The sequence below is a fragment of the Mesocricetus auratus genome, unplaced genomic scaffold (genome assembly GCF_017639785.1).
Source record: "Mesocricetus auratus isolate SY011 unplaced genomic scaffold, BCM_Maur_2.0 Super-Scaffold_100676, whole genome shotgun sequence".
Classification (NCBI taxonomy): Eukaryota; Metazoa; Chordata; class Mammalia; order Rodentia; family Cricetidae; genus Mesocricetus; species Mesocricetus auratus.
In genome coordinates, this window is record NW_024429266.1 from 149016758 (window position 1) to 149034752 (window position 17995).

The window sequence follows — 17995 nt, forward strand, 5'->3', positions numbered from 1 at the left end:
TTAAGGAATGCTTTCTTTAGTAAGGTGGGGGGGGGAGACATGCTTTCTACACAGAAGACACGCAGAGAGAGAGGCAAGAAAACTTTTTGAAGAGCACCTGTCATGGGCAATGTGAGTGAATGAATGAGCAGGTGAATGGATGAAATCGCTGACCTGGATCTACGAAGATGCCACTGATTTGTGGAATTCTAAAGACAGAAGGAGTGTGTCTGGAGCTGTGTTTTCACCCAAAACTGGAAGAAATGGTCCTTGCCACTAATGTGGTCTTTGAACTCATCTTAGATAGGTCACAATGTTCAGTTGCTACTGAAAAATGTGGGCTCTGTCTACAGGACATATGATGTACTGATTGGTGCATCGAAGGTTCTTACATGCTGTCTTCAGAGAAAGGGGTTTATGAGACATTCATGTTCACACAGACAATCGTTTTCAAAGAATACAAATTCTCTCTGAGGCCCAGCAAGGCGAGTATGCTAATCCATGGGTAGAAGTGGGTGAGACTCAGCTTCCTGGAAGCCAAGATGAAAGGGGGAACATGGTAGGTAGGTCCTGGTGGGTGCCTTATCAGACAGAGGGAGTGCATAGGGTGATCTCTGGGCACTGGAGACTCAGAAAACTTTCTCATGTGGGGTGATAGAAGAGCTATTGGCACTTGCCAGTCTTACTTCGGAACCGGGAAACCTTCACCAAGTTTTGTAGTAAAAATAAATCCCAAGAGTGTAACAAAGAGCACACTCAGCAGGCTTTCTTCTGCAAGCTGCTGCTCGGCTGCTGGTCTGATCTAAGGTTAAAGACGAGGTTGTCTATGCACAAAGCACGTGATGTTTGCTGAGCGCTTCACATATGGCTGTGTAGGAAAGACTGTCCCTCTCTCACAGCACACGGGTGTTACAAGTCTTACTTGCCATGTGTCTAGATCTGCAGTCAACTGTCAGCATCGTCCAGGCCATGCTCTTTCCACACCTCATGCCTTGCTGGCCTCCTCCCTGTCTATCAGTCATCAATGGACAGTCCAAGCCTGTGCCAATTCTTCCAGGCAGTTGGAGCCATCCTCACTAGTGGGTCCACAGAGGAAAGAACAAACTGTTTTGGTAAAAGCGACCAGTTAGTTGGCAGGGCTGAGTTATGACACTTAAGTTGAGAAGCGCGCACAGATTTCCTCTCAAAGGAGTTAACTTCTCTGTTGAAACTGTTTGTAAAGGACTGTTGCATCCTCTTTCCAGACACTAGCTGACTTCCAGTGGACAGGGCCATGAAGAGGGAGAGTGAGCCAGTGAGTAAGTCGGCTGAAGTCTGCAGCGGGTGTGAATGCTTGGGAAGTGCAGGGAGAAGGGGTGGGTACGGGGTTAGCTCACAAGCCCTTCTAGCTTGGTTCCGTTCTTGAAGAGGAACAGTATAAAATATGCAGGAGAGACCACACAGTAAAATTAAAATAGGACCGAAGGGAAGTCTGAGACTCACAGAAGAATATAAACCTCTGTGGTCAGAGCTTCTTAAACCATGGGCGGTAGCCCCATGGAGGTTCATGTAACTGATGTAGGAGTTGTGGAAAACACGGCAACAGTAAAAGGTTTCTGAATTTACAAACAAACGATGAATGTGAGGTGTTTGTCACCCATGTTATGTCACAGGATCTTGGTTCTGAACACACAACATGTACACTTTGCACTGTGTCTGCCGTCACACAACCAACACACACTGCTGCTACCCCGGCTCAGACTCCAGAGTATCACAGAATGACTGCAGGGATTCTACAACGCAAACAAAAAATTTCATAGTGGCAAAATGCTTCAATTAAAAAACCACTTTCCTACCGTCATTCCTCAGCATGTACGTATCAAGCTAGTATATTTTTGGATTGAACTGTGTTAGAAGGTTTGGTTTTGAAAATTGTTTGAGCTGCTTACTTGAGTTTCATTTAAAAGAAATCATTTTGTGAATGTTGGCTCATAACTGGGGCAGAATTCCTAGCAATTTCTGAAATGTCCCTAACATACTTTTGCCATCTCGTTTTTATTTTTATAAAGATTTGGTTTTTTTATTTTTCTTGTGTAGGAGTGTTTACCTACATGTATTGGTGTGCATCATATACATGGACAGTACCTGTAGAGGCCAGAGGGACACCTGGTCTCCTGGAACTAGAGTTACAGATGGTTGGTGAATAGCTTTGTGGGTGCTGGGAACACAACCTGAGCCTCTGCAAGAGCAGAGAGTTTGGTTAACCACTTAGCCACCTTCCCAGCCCCGTGACATTTTATATTATATGTTTATGCAAAGTAGTGTTCTTGGCATTGACAGTTATGAGCCAAAATATCAATCAGCTCTGAAAACTCTTGAAGACCCTCTGCAGTGTCAAATATTCAGCCAAGACTGAACTCCCTGTGCAAAAAATGAGCAAATGCATCCTTCTCACTAGTGTGTAAATGTGCCCTCATTTTCAGCTCACTATTGTGTAAATGTGCTCTCATTTTCGATACAAGATAAAATTATATGCATATCACAGACTTATTTGAAAATTTGTCTATGAATCATTACCAATAGATATTGGTTTGTATACTATTTAAAAATACTTATGTGCCCGGAATTGCACAAAAATTCCCTGGCCTAAAAAGGTTCACAATCAGAGAAAGTTTGGGAAATAATGGTTAGCATATTACGGAAGGATATGGTGGGACAGGAAGATGGTGGCAGCAGATTTCTGTCTCAGTGATGTCCCCTGTGACCCATGTAGCTAGTCTCAGCACAGTTTTGGAATTGTTTCCCTGTCTGCCTCTACTTACCAATGGGTTCCTGAGGAACAGGCCAGCTGCCTACACCTAGCTGCTAATCCTACGACAGTCCTTTCTTCCAGAGAGCAAAGTGGGGATTGAAGAAAGGGGGATGGCAAATTCTCTTTTCTCTGTGTGACTTTCTTATCTAAATTCTTCCCGAGCTTCTGCAAAGCTTTGCTGCTGTCCTCCGTGATGGGAGCCTCCTAAGTGGCCTGATCCTTGCTTGGGGGTCCATGATTTCCCTGCTTCCCCCTGGAGCCAGTTGGTCTCAGTTGCCATGGCCACAGCTGGGGATTTTTGTGCTCTCCCATTGATATCTTATGTTACCTATGTAGCCCCAAATGGTACATCTCACTGATAAAGTCTTTTCCCATAGTTATCCACTATTAACAAACCCTGCATGTGTTGTTGATGGTTTACTGTGAATCTGGATGTGTTGCTGTTCTTCATTTGACATAGAACCACACATGTGCGGATTGCTGAGATAGGAACTTTGATGCCTCACACATGTGTTTTCCATTCCTTCTCTCCCAAAAGAGCAATAACGCTGGATTTTACATCATGCAATTCTGTTTTCCTTTGTAGTTTTGTTATAAGCATATGTCCTTTTTAAACTTAATATGAATGACTGCGCTCTCTCTTCTGGGAATTCCAAAATAAGTTGTTGCTGTTGAGTCTCAGTTGTACATAGCTGTCATCATTTGCTCTTGTACCCTGTTACATCTTATAAAGATGCCACCAAGCACTAAACCATCCCCTTACAGATGAACATGCAGACTTCTCCTGCACATTTAATCTCTGGGATGTGGTCTCAGGTGAGCTATGTCAAGTGCATCTCCACAATGGCAGTATGCTTGGCTTGTGAGTCCTCCCTGCACTGAGTCATGGACAACACTTGGAATTATCCGATTTTTCTCAGTTGATTTGATTTGGTGGATGAGAACACATGTGCCACAGCGCTTCTCATTTGCACCCCCTGACTAAGAAGATTGTGTATTTTCATACGGTTGTTGGTCAAGTGTCACTGCTTGGGCTGTCCACCTACTTTCCAATAATCCATAAATGTCTTTTCCCCTCACTTCCATGAGTCTATGTACCCATCTGTGCTTGGTGCTTATAATCCCAGCACTGGAGAGGCAGAGACAGCACGTCTCTGGGGCTCACTAGCCTGTGAGCCCAGGCCGGCGAGAGCAATGAGGGCTGAGGGTGCCCTCTCACCCCACATGCGCATACATGACATGTGCATGCCCACGTGCACACACAGGGAGGGAGAGGGAGAGGAGGTAGCACCAACACGTCAGCATTAGAAGAACAGGTGTGAACGTGAACACAGTGGCAGCTGTCATGGTTCAAGTGGCTGGACTAAAATGGCAGGTGATGCCACGTCTCCGGAAGAAGGATGTGCTGCTGACCCCACCTCAAGCCCGGATTGCTGCCTTTCCCTTCTATTTCGGTTTCCATTTCCCCGTTAGGATTGATGGGTCGGATATAAGGTGGCTTCATCCTTGTTCTCTTGTCCCTGCACCAGAGACATCCAGGCCATGGTGAGGATCTCCTGCAGTTCTGCTGCTTACTCTGAGGGTGCCCTCCATCCTCTGAGAGAGAGCATAGCTGCAGAACCCTCCCCAGCCTCAGAGGTGTTGGCTTTCCCTCCAGTCCTGGGTTAGCACTCAAGATTAGAGGAACCAAAAGGAAAAGCAGCCGCTTGTTGGACTCCACAGTGGTTGTGTCTTGTATTTTCCCATCAAGAGCCTTTTTGTTTTGTTTTGTTTTTGTTTTTTGTTTTTCGAGACAGGGGTTCTCTGTATTGTTTTGGGGGCTGTCCTGGAACTCGCTCTGTAGACGAGGCTGGCTTCGAACTCACATAGATCCTCCTGCCTCTGCCTCCCAAGTGCTGGGATTAAAGGCATGCACTACCAATGCCTTTTTTGGAGCTCTCAAACATTCTCCCATCCTCTTCAAGTCACATCTTAATAAAAGCCTCCTAAAAATTGAACTATGTGATGTGTGGGCTCCAATCCCCATGATCTTATAACTGTAATCCTTTGGTACAGTGGCCTAGGGAAAATATTACAGCCACATCTCCCCAGGGGACATCTGACAATGTTTTCAGACAGTTTTGGTGGCTACGGTCGGTGGTGGTGGAAGGGTGTTACCATCCTAAAGACAGTAAGGGCCAGGGATGCTGCTAAGCATCTTATAATGTGCAGGAAAACCCCTGCAATAAGAATTACCCAGTCACAAACATCGGCAGTGGCCAGACAGAGAAATCCTGATCCTTCTCCACTATACTACCCAGGATAGAAAATCACAGTCCTTGACTTCCCTGTGGGGTCTCCCAATTACATGGCCCTTCCTATGGAGGTGTCTTCTCTGACATGTTGATAAACAGGTAAACATATTGACAGACTGTGTCTGGTCCTGGGAGAAGGGGCTGAAGATCTTGCAACTGAGTCAAGCACTTTCTCTTCCGAGGGATCTACTTATGATAACGAATGCCAGTCCATGTGACACTCTGCAATATTGTGACAAACCATAGATGTCATGGATAATGATGAAGACTCTTCAAACATTATGTACTTATTATTATATGTATTAAGTAGTACTAAGTAACATTGCTTTCTGGTGATCAGATTTCAGTCAGTCAGAAACCCTGCTTGCCCTGTTGGTGCAGGCGTTAGGCTCAGTGCTGCCTGCATAGTGACCCTTAGCCTATGCACTTAGTCCTGGAACCTAAAGCTCACTAGGTGGATGCTCATAAAAATTCAGGGTCCTGGGGTCCCCTCTTGAGGTTCCCTCTGACTTTCCAGTCACAGTGAACCCTGAGAGTCTGTGTTTTTAGCCAGCAGTAGAGGCTGCTCTACCACAAGCTATCCAGGGACTACCTGTAAGAAGCACTGGTAGAAATCACAAAATCCTCTTAGCCTATTCCCGGCTTGAGAGTCTAATGTGGTGATTTTCTGTATTTCTGAAAAAATCTAACATTATTCTCTCAAGTTTCCCATTTTTTAGCTGAAACATGGATGGTGAGGGAGCAGGATGCCTTTACACAGGAGAGGCAGGACATTTACACAGGGACCCAGTCATGGACATTTTACTTTAAATTGGATTTGGGTAACTTAGAGTGAACATTAGACATGGATGTTTGTATGGACAGAAGAGAGAGCTCTAGCCTGCTCCTCATCTCTGAAAGGACCTCAGCACACAGGACCAGCTTGGTTTGGTGATGTGGTCTCTGGGGCCACCAACATAAACGGCTCCTTTGGTTACTTTCAGTTTACATTCAAAGCCTCTTTTCTGACCTGCTTCCCATCTGTGAATTTTCAATGGACCACTATTTTAACACAACAACAGCTAACTATGAAGCATCTGGCCTAACCTTTCCTCCAAGCAAAATCCTTCCAAGCTGTTGCAAGACCTCCACATTAATGTCTAAAATCAAGAAGTTATCTCATTATATAGATGGTGTGTGTGTGTGTGTGTGTGTGAATCACTTTTAAGCCAATTACTTCATCTGACTGTGATCAATTCAAAAATAAAATTTAATAATAAAAGAAATATCAGGTTACACAAACCATGTCAATAATCATGTCAATAATCCCAGCACTGAGGCAAAGCAGATGGGTATCTGTGGATGTGAGTTTCTATAACAAGTTTCAGGTCAACTAGAACTACATAGCAAGACCCTGTCTCAAAAAAATGAACAACACACACACACACACACACACACACACACACAATAACAAACAATAGATTTGAACCAATGTATCGCCATTTTCATTATAGGAAAACTGTGTGAAGTGAAGAACAGAACATTTCAGACTTATCCTTGCTAACTAACTAAAGTCTGTCTTTACCACCTCTCCTGAGCCCTCCCACATTCTGTTCCTCTAGAATACTGTTCTCATACTTCAGAAGTCTATATACCTTCACCTCGTTCTCCATGTCTGCTTTTTACTGATAACCCTCCCACTCTCCCCCCATTGGCCCCTGGGTTCCCATACTTGACACTCACTTAAATTCACACATGGATGAATCACTTCAAAATACTCCAATCTCTGTGCTCTTACTGAAGGCCACTCAACAGATAGATGACTTTCCAAGCCAGAAACAACTTTCCAGAGACCAAAGTTCCCTTGATCCACGTACCCCACCTCCCAACAGGAGAGCCCCCTCCCAGCACATTGAAACTTTAGTCAACCTGGATGCAAATTTCCGCCCAGCTCAGTGTTATGCTCTCACTGACTGAGCTCCCACCGCCCAGCATGCAAATAGTGCTCAAGCAAAAGCACCCGGAGGAGACCTGGACCCTGACCTTACCTATTTTCGCAGCCTCCGCTTTCAAGTTGAAATCCCAGGTCCTTGGTAACTTCAGGGACATTTTGCTTCCGACTTGGGTGAGTAGCTGGTCTAGTGGCCAGTGTGTCCCAGTCTGTGCCCTTCTTGCTTTTCTGGTCTTCCCTTCCGTTCGTCTGTCTTCTCTGCCGGGTGTTTGCTTCAGGGGCACTTGTACATGCCAGGCTTATCTGCCCACGTGCCTCTTCCTTTCCCTCAGACGGAAAGGTCCACCCATCTGTCACTTGAGGATGGCACCCAAGCTCCCCTAATCCCACCCACAGTCCCCGGGGGTTGGCACCCTGCTTTGCGTTCGATTTCTACCAGAAATATCCCAGTTGACACTTGGCCTTGTGGGAAGCAGGGCCCCTGCTCGGAAGAATCTCAGGCCTCACTGAAGTGAAGTTGTGATAAACAGCCACTGCTTTTTTTTTTTTTAACTGTCTGCTTCCTTGCATTTTGAGGAAGTGGGTGGCTGTTCAGCGTTGTGGCATTATGAGCACACTTTCTTCAGAAGACTTTTAGAAAATTTTTGCAAAGCTTGAGCGTGTTTGTGATATAAGGTGTGGTTTTAACTAAAAAAGAAAGAGAACCCCAAGACCCTTCCCATGTGCCTTGACTCCTGTGCTCCCCCTCCTTGCCTCAAACAATCAGCTTGTAAAATAGGTCAGACAGGCAGCCAGCTTGGTACCCAAGTTATCTTCTTTACAGTTCTGGCTGTGTAAAGGCCACGCAGCTTTCACCTGCTTGGGATAAAGGTTCCTAGTGACCTGATGCATGGAGGTTTGGATGCACTCTGCTGTAAGTTGACTCCAGCTAGGCAGGACCACAAAAAGGGCTAATGTTTCTTCCACTTTGTGGACATGCTGTGGTATTTACAACCGGATCAACGGTTAAAAACCCAGGATTTCCTTCCCCTCTGAAAGAATCTTCCTGGGCCTTACATCTTTTTCAGAAAAGTGGGCCCCTTCACGACTATGTGTGCAGAGGTGTTGCAGAGGCCTCTGGTACAGATTTTTGGCACACAGTAGTTATCCCACAAACACAAATTCAACCTTCACTGTACCTAGTTCGGCTTGTGGTGGGCCTTTACCTCTTTAACTGGGTCAGCTTAACCTAGCGGTTAAGCTTCTAGTCCGGAGAACCAAATTGCCTGTGTTCAAATTCTAGCTTTCCCATTTTCTTGCTGTGTGACTTTGGGTCTGTTCCTTGACTATTTCCTGTTTCAGTGCCCTCCTCAGTAAGTGCAGCAATTAATAGAGGGACTTCACAGGGCTCCTGTGCAGGTGTCTGCGGACCCAGGCCTCTCCGCATAATCACCGCATCCACACCACACATCCAGACCCATTCATTTCATTTCCCCTGGACAACGCTCGTGCATTTTCCTCGCCCCTCATGAGGTGTCTACTGAGGAGGGCCTTCCTGCCCACTGTTTCATGGGCCACCTCCCCTCCCCCAGCTCCACTTCTTCACCTCTTCCTTCTTTCTCTTGGGTCTTCCCCATCAACGTTAGCATTACAACATCATTTTTACATCTCCAAGAAACTCTCTTGACGCCGTTCCTCCTTTGGCCACAGCCTGATTTTGAGAATTTGTTTTTTAATAAGGACTCTTTAACTTGCTGCTGTCTCTCCTCTTCCTGTTTCCTGGATTCCTCCTTTGAAGCTCTTGTCCCCCGGTACCCTATAGAATGGTTTCTTAAGAACACCAGTGGCTTCTCTGTCACTGAACCGGGAGGCCAGGTCTCTGTCCTCAACTACCAGCGAGGTGACTTGAGTCATCACTGCTACTTTGGACAGCTCTGAACGCCCTCTCTATCCACCCCTCTGTGGCTGCCTGCTTTTCTGCCTCCTTTTCTTTTGCTCTGTTTCCGGTTCCCCTCTAATTCCTTCTCGTTTCTCTAGTCTGCAAATCATGATTCCACCAGCAGACTCCTTCTCCATCTTCATCACCTTGCCAAGCGTGGCTGCCCTAAGACTTTAGCTATCCCATGTGTATAATGACCCCTTTGTGTGTCTTCAGAATAGGCCAGTTTTGAATTCCACATTATGTACATCTTTGCTTAGATCTCCAAGAGGCAACACAGACTAATGCAAAGTTGATATCCAAGGATCAAACGTGGTGACCCACAGTGTGTCCTTCTCACTGGGAGCTAAGGAGTATATGAGCCAACAAAAGTATTTCAGGCCTCTGTGTTCATCTTGTCTGCTTATGTTCCACTGTCCCACCCCAAGTCACATGAACAAGCACAAAGTCTGTGACAGGAAGCACACATAAGCACTAGAAGGGGCTGCCCCACTTACCTGGAGGCCACCCAGTGTCACAGGAGTGCTGGGCCCCCTAACTTTGGGTTAGGCTCTTGAGGACTTTGGAGTCCCAGATCTACACTGCTTTCTGCCTGACCCAACACAGTTATGCAGCCCCAAAAATGCTGACGGCCCTCCTGAACACCCAGGAGAACTTCACATCCAAAGTTTCAGTCCTGGGACCTTTAACTTAGGAATTCTGGAGAAGGCATTTAGAGGCTCATGGGGAACTTCCTGGGCTCTTGGGAGTGAGTTCCCGTGAGTCTTGGAAAAACATATGACCCATGGGGAAGTCATTGTGCACACTCAGGAAGTCAATCAGCAAAAGCAGCCGCTATGGAGAGGCTGTTCATGGCAGCCACAGAGGCCGATGCTTCTGAGCTGGGGGAGAAACTTGGTGTAGCCTCTCCTGCACCTTCTCTGACCTTTAGAAGATGAAGAGTCAGATGTCTTGATTAATAGTAGAGTCTGAGTTAGCACCAGCAATAGTGAAAGCGAACATCCATGCATTTGTTTATTAACTCTAACCATTCGTTAAGAGCTTTAGCGTTTGCTGGAGGAAAGTTCCTGAACAAGCAACTTGGTCTCTGCCTCTCTCCTCCACCTCTCTTCTCCTACTTCCCAGATGCAGCTCATGGAAAGGAGAAGGCTGACTGAGTGAAGAGCTAAATATAACAGGAGAAGGGATATGATGGGGAAGTACAGGGGGCTGTGAAAGTTCATGTGGGAGGGGCGTGAGTGGGACTCACAGAGCGGGGTGGGGGTGGGGGGTGGGCAGGCTTCCTGAAGCAGCTTTCTCACTCTGACTTGACAAATGTATTAGGGAGATGAGAAGCTTTCTAAAAGGACCAGCTGTGGCGGTTCGCGCCTGTCTTCTGAGCACTGAGGCCGAGGTAGGCAGACTGCCCTGAGTTTAAGAGCAGCCTGCACTACAGAGACAGATTCCATCACAAAAAAGAAAAGGAGGGAGGAGGCAGGAGAGGGAGAGGGGGACTGAGGGTTTTAAAACATGCTCTAGAACAGCAAATGTGCGTGTATAGGAAGAACTCCTCCTCCTCTGCTTGTTCCTAAGGGGCTGTGAAGTCTGAGCTAGAGGAAAGACAGGCAGGCCAGAGGCTGCTGTAGGCAGGCCCAGAAGGCTTAGGTGAAGTTTTGACTTCTTCCAGGTAACTGAGGATCAGCAAGGAGCCTTCTTCAGCTTGGCAGAGTGAGGAGGCTGAACTCAACCTCCCAACTGAGGGAAGACACACAGGAGCCTATGATGGAAATGAGAACCCTGGAGGTTGTTACACAAGAGGCAGAGGCGTCCTGACCCTGACTCAGATGACTGGGGGTGACTGGGGGTGACTGGGGGTGACTGACTGGGGTGGTGGCAGTCGCTGCCACGGAGAGGGGATGTGCACACAAAGAATGAAGCTTGTTGTGAGGTCAGGGGTCAGCAGCTGTGGACTTGGTGCAGTTCCAGGTACAAGAGTGGGGTTCTCATAGGGTAAGGTGGAGACGGGGGTGGCCGGGTCTGCTTGGGGAGTTTTCCCTGGAAATGAGACCACAAAAGTGGCGAGGAAGCAAGGGGCAGGGAGGATGACACAGTCTACAAGAGGAGCAGCAGCAGCTATTAAAATGTGACCCCCACCGTGTGCAGTCAGGGAAGAATCCAGAAAGGTGATAGGAACGAGTGGCCAGAGCTCACGGGGAGACCTCAAGCATTTGCTGAGGAACTAGACTTTTTAAGGGGAAAGGGGAGGCCTCACTATGCAACTTTGGCTGGCTTGGAGCTCACTGTATAGACCAGGCCCCAACTCACAGAGTTCCACATTCCTCTGTCTCTCAAGTGTCAGGATTAAAGGCAGTTGTCACCATGCCCAACAAGGTAACAAAACTTTCAAACATGCCATGCCTTTCACTTTGATGTTTTTCTTTTATCTGTGGTTACAGATTCCCACGGCATTTTAAATAAGTATTGGCAAAAATGGCTGTTTCCATTTCAAGAGTATAGTGGCGCCTCTTGACACAATATAGTACCCTACATAGTTCCTGAAACTTCAGATAGTATTAATCCCTTCATATGGCGTGTTTTAATTCTCTACATGCAAGCTTACAGTAAGGTTCAGTTTATGAATGAGGCATGATGAGAGTTAGCAACCACCCCTAGCTATAGCATAGGACAATTACTACAAAAGCATCACCACTCCTATGTTCAGGTGCATTATTAATGATTGACAGCAACTTGAACGCAGCATGGAGTGCCACAGCTGATGGAGACAGTCAAGCTGACCTTGTGGGTCACTAATGTGGCCAAACCCTCACAGTCCTGAGAGGCAAGGCCAAGGGTCCTTACAAACATGTTTCATTGCTGTTTTCTTTAAGATACTATGAGACAGGTGAACGCTCTGTGTCCATATCTCACTCCAAAGTGAGGAAAAATGTAGCCTGGGGTCACATGTAGTAGGATCAAATACTCGTGAACCCATTGCCCAGCTTGTTTGTGTTTCACTCCTAGCTCCTGCAGATATTAAAGGTGGCCCCTTGTGTTGTGGGAACTTCCAACAGTGGGTGACATAACTATAGAGTCAATGCTATGTGTTGGGGGCTAACAGCTGATCTGGTCCCTTGAATTACAGACTGACAGCATTTGTCTTCTGAACTGTGTTGGAGACACCAAAACTAAGGTTTTTTCCATTTGGATTTTAACAAACTAGCTTTAAGAAAGCTGGGATTCTAAGGTAGGAGGTTCTAGGTTTTTATTCCCTTTCCCTTGGCTATATAGAAAAAAACAAAAAGCAAGATCAAAAACCCACCATGTTGCAGAGGAAAATTTCTGCCCTCTGAACACTGTGACCACCAGGGATAGCCTTCTCGGCTCTACCACAGAGCCTTGCTCCTCCTGTCCACATTGTCCCATCACTGACCGCCACCATTTCTGATCAATTTTGTGGGCTATTAACCCCTAATTTATCTAACTAACTCACAGCCAAGAAAAACTACACGTGGAGGTCTGAAGATACTAGCATTTCTGCCTCTGATATAACAGTCTTCTAGAAAAAAGATTGCTCTGTGGACCACAGGGTTAGGGAAAATACATGCTTAAAAACAGATCTCAATGTTTTGAAATGATGAAAATGCCCCTGCCACACAGCTATCTTGAACCAATTATTACGGGTTCATTGTATTAGGTCAAGCCACACAAAACTGCCAATATTCAATAGCTTTTGGCCTGAATTATTGTCTTCAAAATTTGCAATGGTTCAATGGGATTGGGCTGTCTACGATTCATTCATACCACAAATATTAAGCGACTGTTTCCCATGTGGTCCCACAGGTGCCGGCCAGGTGCTGAGATTGCAGCCAACAGCAAGCGGAGCAAAGCCTCGTGCTCCCGGGAGGTTTGTTGTAGTGAGAAGAGACAGGCAATGAATCAAATGACTGAGTATGGTGTATTAGCCAGTGGAGAATGCTGTGGGAGAAAAGACATGCTGTATGAGGAGAGAGTCTTGTCAGATTGGCGGGAGAGGAAGCACGATGGCATTTCTAAGTAGCTGGGTGATGAAGTCTTCATTGACACAACAGCACTGCAGAAAAGACCTGAAGAAAACGAGAATGGGACAGGTACACGTGCAGACGAGCCTCCTGGTGCAGCAAAGGGCGAGCAAAGGAGCGGGCATTCTACAGAGGTGGGTGTGAACTGGTGTATTCCAGGGGCAACTGGAAGCCAGCCATGTGTCTGTTATGAGCCATCTTCCACCCTGGCGGGTCTACCATTGCCTCCCCTGTGCTTGTCTGGGCAATGTCTTAGTTAGGGTTCCTATTGCTATGAAGAGACACCATGACCATGACAAATCTTATAAAGAGGAACTATTTCATTGGGCCTGGCTTACAGTTTCAGAGGTTTAGCCTATTATCATGGAGGAAGCATGGTAGCATGCAGGCAGACATGAGGCTGGAGAGGTAGCTGAGATTTCTACATCTAGATCATCAGACAACAGGAAGAGAAGTGACACTGGGCCTCGCTTGAGCATCTGAAAACCTCAAAGCCAACCCCCCCCCCAGTGACACACTTTCTCCAACAAGGTAACACCTACTCCAACCAGGCTATGGGCCTGTGGGGCCCATTTTCATTCAATCCATGACAGGCAACATCCATTTCACCTTGGTACAACAAATAATGCCAGTCATTAAACAGGCTGGGATGGGGGGGAGGGCAGAGAACCAGCCTGCATCTGTGGACTCTGGCCTTTCATCCATGAATTCAAGCCTATGTTCCACAGAGGAGCACAGGATTAGAAAAGCATTTGGAATCACAAAAACCTAAGGAGGTTTTAGACGCATCAGCCGTCATAGTGCACACCAGACTACAAAGACTTGCAGATTCCCTGCTGGGACCAACACAGTACAATGCCTGCAAGTGCCACAAGGGGTCTGATTGGCAGAGATGTGCTGATTGCTCGAGAATTGTGGATGGTGATCTGTTCCACAGGGTATCTTCTACTTATTCTTCATTCCTTCTGGGACATCAACACTGCATGTAAACACCCATTGACATTGCCCCTCAAGAAGAAATACATAACTACATGGCTGGAGTCCCTCTGGTGAAGCCCAGACCAAATTTCCTCTCCCTGGCTTGGAGAGTAGGGCCTCTCTGTCTGCTAGCCTATCATGAGTTATGCCTGCCCTTGTGAACAGTGCTTTGCAAAGCTGTACTTGAGCACCACTGAACCCACAGTTGATCTGGAAAGGGTGGGAGTTTAGAAACCTGAGCTAGAATGAGAAATCAGAGACCAGGAGTCCGAGAACAGACTTCTAGGGCTCCAACTCTTTTCCTTCAGCTTCTGTCCGCATGGCACAGGGATGCTGATCAACCTTTCTAAGCTTTACTATTTTCTTGTGCAACAGTGAGTTGATTGGCTCTTGGAGCTGTGGTTCTCAACCAGTGGGTCACAACCCCCTTGGGGCTCAAACAAGTTTTTCACAGGGGTCACCCAAGACCATCCAAAAACACAGATATTTACATTATAATTCATAACAGTAGCAAAATTACAGTTATGAGTAGCAATAAAAATAATTGTATGGTTGGGGTCACCATACCATGAGGAACTATATTAAAGGGTCATAGCATTAGAAAAGTTGAGAACCACTGGCTTAGAGATCCTCGGGTCACGTGAAATATTCAGTGCAAAGTACTAAATATAGTCTGTGGCATATTAGCAGGTTCTAAATGTAAATAAGAAAACAATACTCATTGGTAAAATTATGAATCATGAAGATCTCTTCGAGCTCCCTTGTACGCGACTTCCTCTCTAGAAAACTAGAGTGCACCATCTCTGCTCCAACTGGAGGAATACAGTCTGTTCTTCCTGTTTCCCACCAAAGCCACCCTGAACCAGACGCAGAAGGACACATATAGGAAAGAGGAAGGGCGCTGGCTGTTCACCAAGCACTGTAGTGCTGAGGTGCTCAGGCAGTGGCTACTTCTAGACCACAAACCACTCGTGTGGTTTAAGGCTCCCCTCTTTGCCTGCCCAATGGCCTAGCACATGTGCAGACAACGACACACCCAACTTGATTTAGTCGGACACACAGGGTAAGAGGATGTGGGATGTCAGGAAGATGACAGTCAAACCCTGTCAGAGAGGGGAAGAGATCTGAGCTTCAGAAATGCAAGCCTGGAACCCCGTCTCCCTCGGGCTCCATGGTGAGGATATCCAGTGCAATGTTTTGCAGAACTGAAATTCTGTTCTGACAAAGGGTCTCATGTGACCCAGGTTGACTTTGAACTTCCTATGTAGTTCAGGGTGATATTGAAATTCTGATCCTCCTGCCTCATCCTCCCAAGTGCTGGGATTGCAGGTGTGCAGCACCAGTTCAAGTTTAGGTGGAGCTGAGTCTTGAACCCAGAGCCTTGTGCTGCTACACGAGCAGTGGACCAACTAAGCTATGTCTCCAGTTTCTGGAGAGCTATGCTTTGTAGGATTTGTTTTTGGCTTTTGTGGTTGCTTTGTTTGTTTAACATTTTGTTCATGTGTATAAGTGCTTTGCCTGCACATATATGTCATGCATGCCCAGTGCCCTTGGAGACCAGAGGACGGTATGAGAGTCCCTAGAACCAGGGTTACAACAGACAGTTGCAAGTCACCATGTGGGTTCTGGGAACAGCACCCTAGTCCTCTGTAAGAACAGCAGGTGCTCCCAGCTCATGAGCCATGCCTCCAACCCAAGAACTATGCTGCAGAGACAATCTGGACTGTTCGGCACCAATTTCACTGTCCTGTGGTCATGAGATTCACAGCCAAGCTCTGCTGGAACAGGAAGTGTCAGCAGCTGATCCCAGAGCTGATATGAAACTCTGAGGTCCCAGTTGAGTAACTACACACAGGACCGACCTGTTGGGGGAGGAAGGGTGAGCAGGAGCAGGAAATTTCACATGTTGGCAGGGACAACTCACTGGCTTCACTCAACTGCCTTTCCCCTCTTACAGACACTGCTCCTCCTGCTTTGCAGAACCATGCGGGACAGAGGAACAATTTGTTTGTAAGTCAGGTCAGAAATCTGTATTTTGTTGGAAAGTTTTAGGGACCCCTAAAAATAAATAATATGATCCCTGAAACACACAATATGCAATACAATCTTAAAGGGAAAGGAATTAGTTTGTGATTGTTAGTTCTGATGGTAAAAAGAGAAAATGCTTTCTGGTCATTTTGATAAAAGAATCCCATCATAGTTTATCTATTATGCAAAAGGTTTTGCTTATGAAGTCTGAAGTAACCATAAAATTAAAACTCATATTCGTCTTCATTTGAAATATAACTATTTACCCTGTGAACCCTGAATTGCATTAGCTAAAATTGCTCCCAATAAGTTTCATGAGTGGGTCTTGATAGCTGTGCTTGAGGAAGAGGGGAAACCAGCAATGAGGCTGTTAATCCACAAAAGAATTTGAAGGGGCTGCAAGGATAAGTCATTGATAAAGTGGTTGTCACACAGGCATGAGAACCAGAGTCCAACCAGAACCATGTGCAAAAGCTAGGAGAAGTGGTGTACACCTATAGACCCAGCGCTGGGGAGGCAGAGACAGGTAGACCTCCGGGGCTCAGTGGTCAGTCAGCCAATCCTGCCTGAAGAGCTGCAGGCTAGTAAAAGACACAAAAACCAAAACAGCTCTTACGAACAACTTCCATGGTTGCCCTCTTCGTTTTTATGTAGTCCAGGTTCCCAGCCCAGGAAACAGCGCAGTCCACAAAGGGGAGAGCTTCTCATCTCAAGTAACCTAATCAAAATAACCTTCCACAGAGGATTTTAGGAGTTTATCAGGAACCAGGAAAAGACACACACCGCATCACACACACACACACACACACACACACACACACACACACACACACACACAGACATGCACACACGCATGTATGTACACACACTAATGATGATGATGATTTCACAGCATGGTGGGGCCTTGCAGACGTGAGTAAGCCGAGGATCCTGTGTGATGGCAACATTCCCCTGGATTATCCTCCGGGCCCTGATTGTAATTGTAAATATCCCAAAGGGGAACGGGATGTCTGACTGTGGAAGCACCAGGTGTGAGACAGAACAGAGGTCCAAGGGATGCCAAGAAGGAGCAATTAGGCAAGGAGTGTAGCAGACTCTAGCCACGGCAATGGTAAGGAAGTCCATCTTCCCTCATGTTCTCCACAAGGAATCAGCCCCAGTGAAACCTCACTTTATCTCAGTGAGACTAATTTTGAACATCCAACTTCCAAACCTACCAGAGAATAAAGCTGTGGCCTGAGACATTCAACATTGTGATTTTTGTTGTAGCAGCAGGAAGAGGCTCATACAATGTTATAAAACTGACTTGCTTCAAGGGTCTTATGGCAATTTTCAACAATGTTCTTTTCCTCTATTTATTACATATTTACTTTGTGCCAAACTCAAAAGTTGGTGAGTCTATCAAGGAGGAAGACACAGAGTGAGAAATGAGGTTCTAAGCTATGTTTGAATGAGAAACATCCTCCATAGACTCACTTGGTCCCCAGTTCTTGGCACTGTTGGCAGCAGCTATGGATTTGTAGAACTTGATGTTTTTCTGGAGGAAGTATGTGGGGGGGTTGAGAATGCATAGTTTCACCCCACCCACCTACTTCTAGTTTGTTCTCTCTGTTTCCTGTATACAGATGAAATATAACTTTTCTCCCACTCCTACCTACTGTCATGCCTTCCTTGCTGTTGTGTACTCTAAATCTCTGGAACAATAAGTCAAAATAAACCTTCCTTAAGTTGCTGTTGGTCATGACATTATATCATAGCATCAGAAAAGTAACTGATACCCAGACCCTACACCAAAGCTTCTCTGTGCATCTGAACCATAAGGCTTCTTGTTTAAAAAGGAAGATTCTGTTTCAAGAATACTCAGTGCAATCCATGATTCATTATCTCCCAAATGGCGTGGTGTTATGTGCCCAGACTGCACATTGGTAACCAGGGTCTAGAGGGTCCCCTCGGTGGTACTGAAGAGATTCCATCTATCAGATCTTTTCTTTAAGCCCCCTTTAAAGTCTCCTCTTTAAAGCGTTTAGACAGATGCCAGGT

General features: G+C 46.2%; 1 protein-coding gene and 1 long non-coding RNA gene across 2 annotated transcripts in view; one reads left to right on the forward strand and one right to left on the reverse strand.

The window, feature by feature from the left end:
• The window catches only part of Arhgap25 (Rho GTPase activating protein 25), a 76637-nt gene extending 69142 nt beyond the window's left edge, over window positions 1–7495 (reverse strand). The window contains exon 1 of the mRNA XM_005071122.4: window positions 7092–7495. Coding sequence (XP_005071179.1) covers window positions 7092–7152 — 61 coding nt within the window. The 5' untranslated portion in view covers window positions 7153–7495. The remainder of the gene's footprint in view (window positions 1–7091) is intronic.
• Window positions 6986–17687, forward strand: LOC110341061. Its single transcript, XR_005873890.1, has 2 exons — window positions 6986–7168; window positions 12732–17687. It is a non-coding gene; the product is annotated as an uncharacterized LOC110341061 (long non-coding RNA).
• The last annotated feature ends 308 nt before the right edge of the window (window positions 17688–17995 follow it).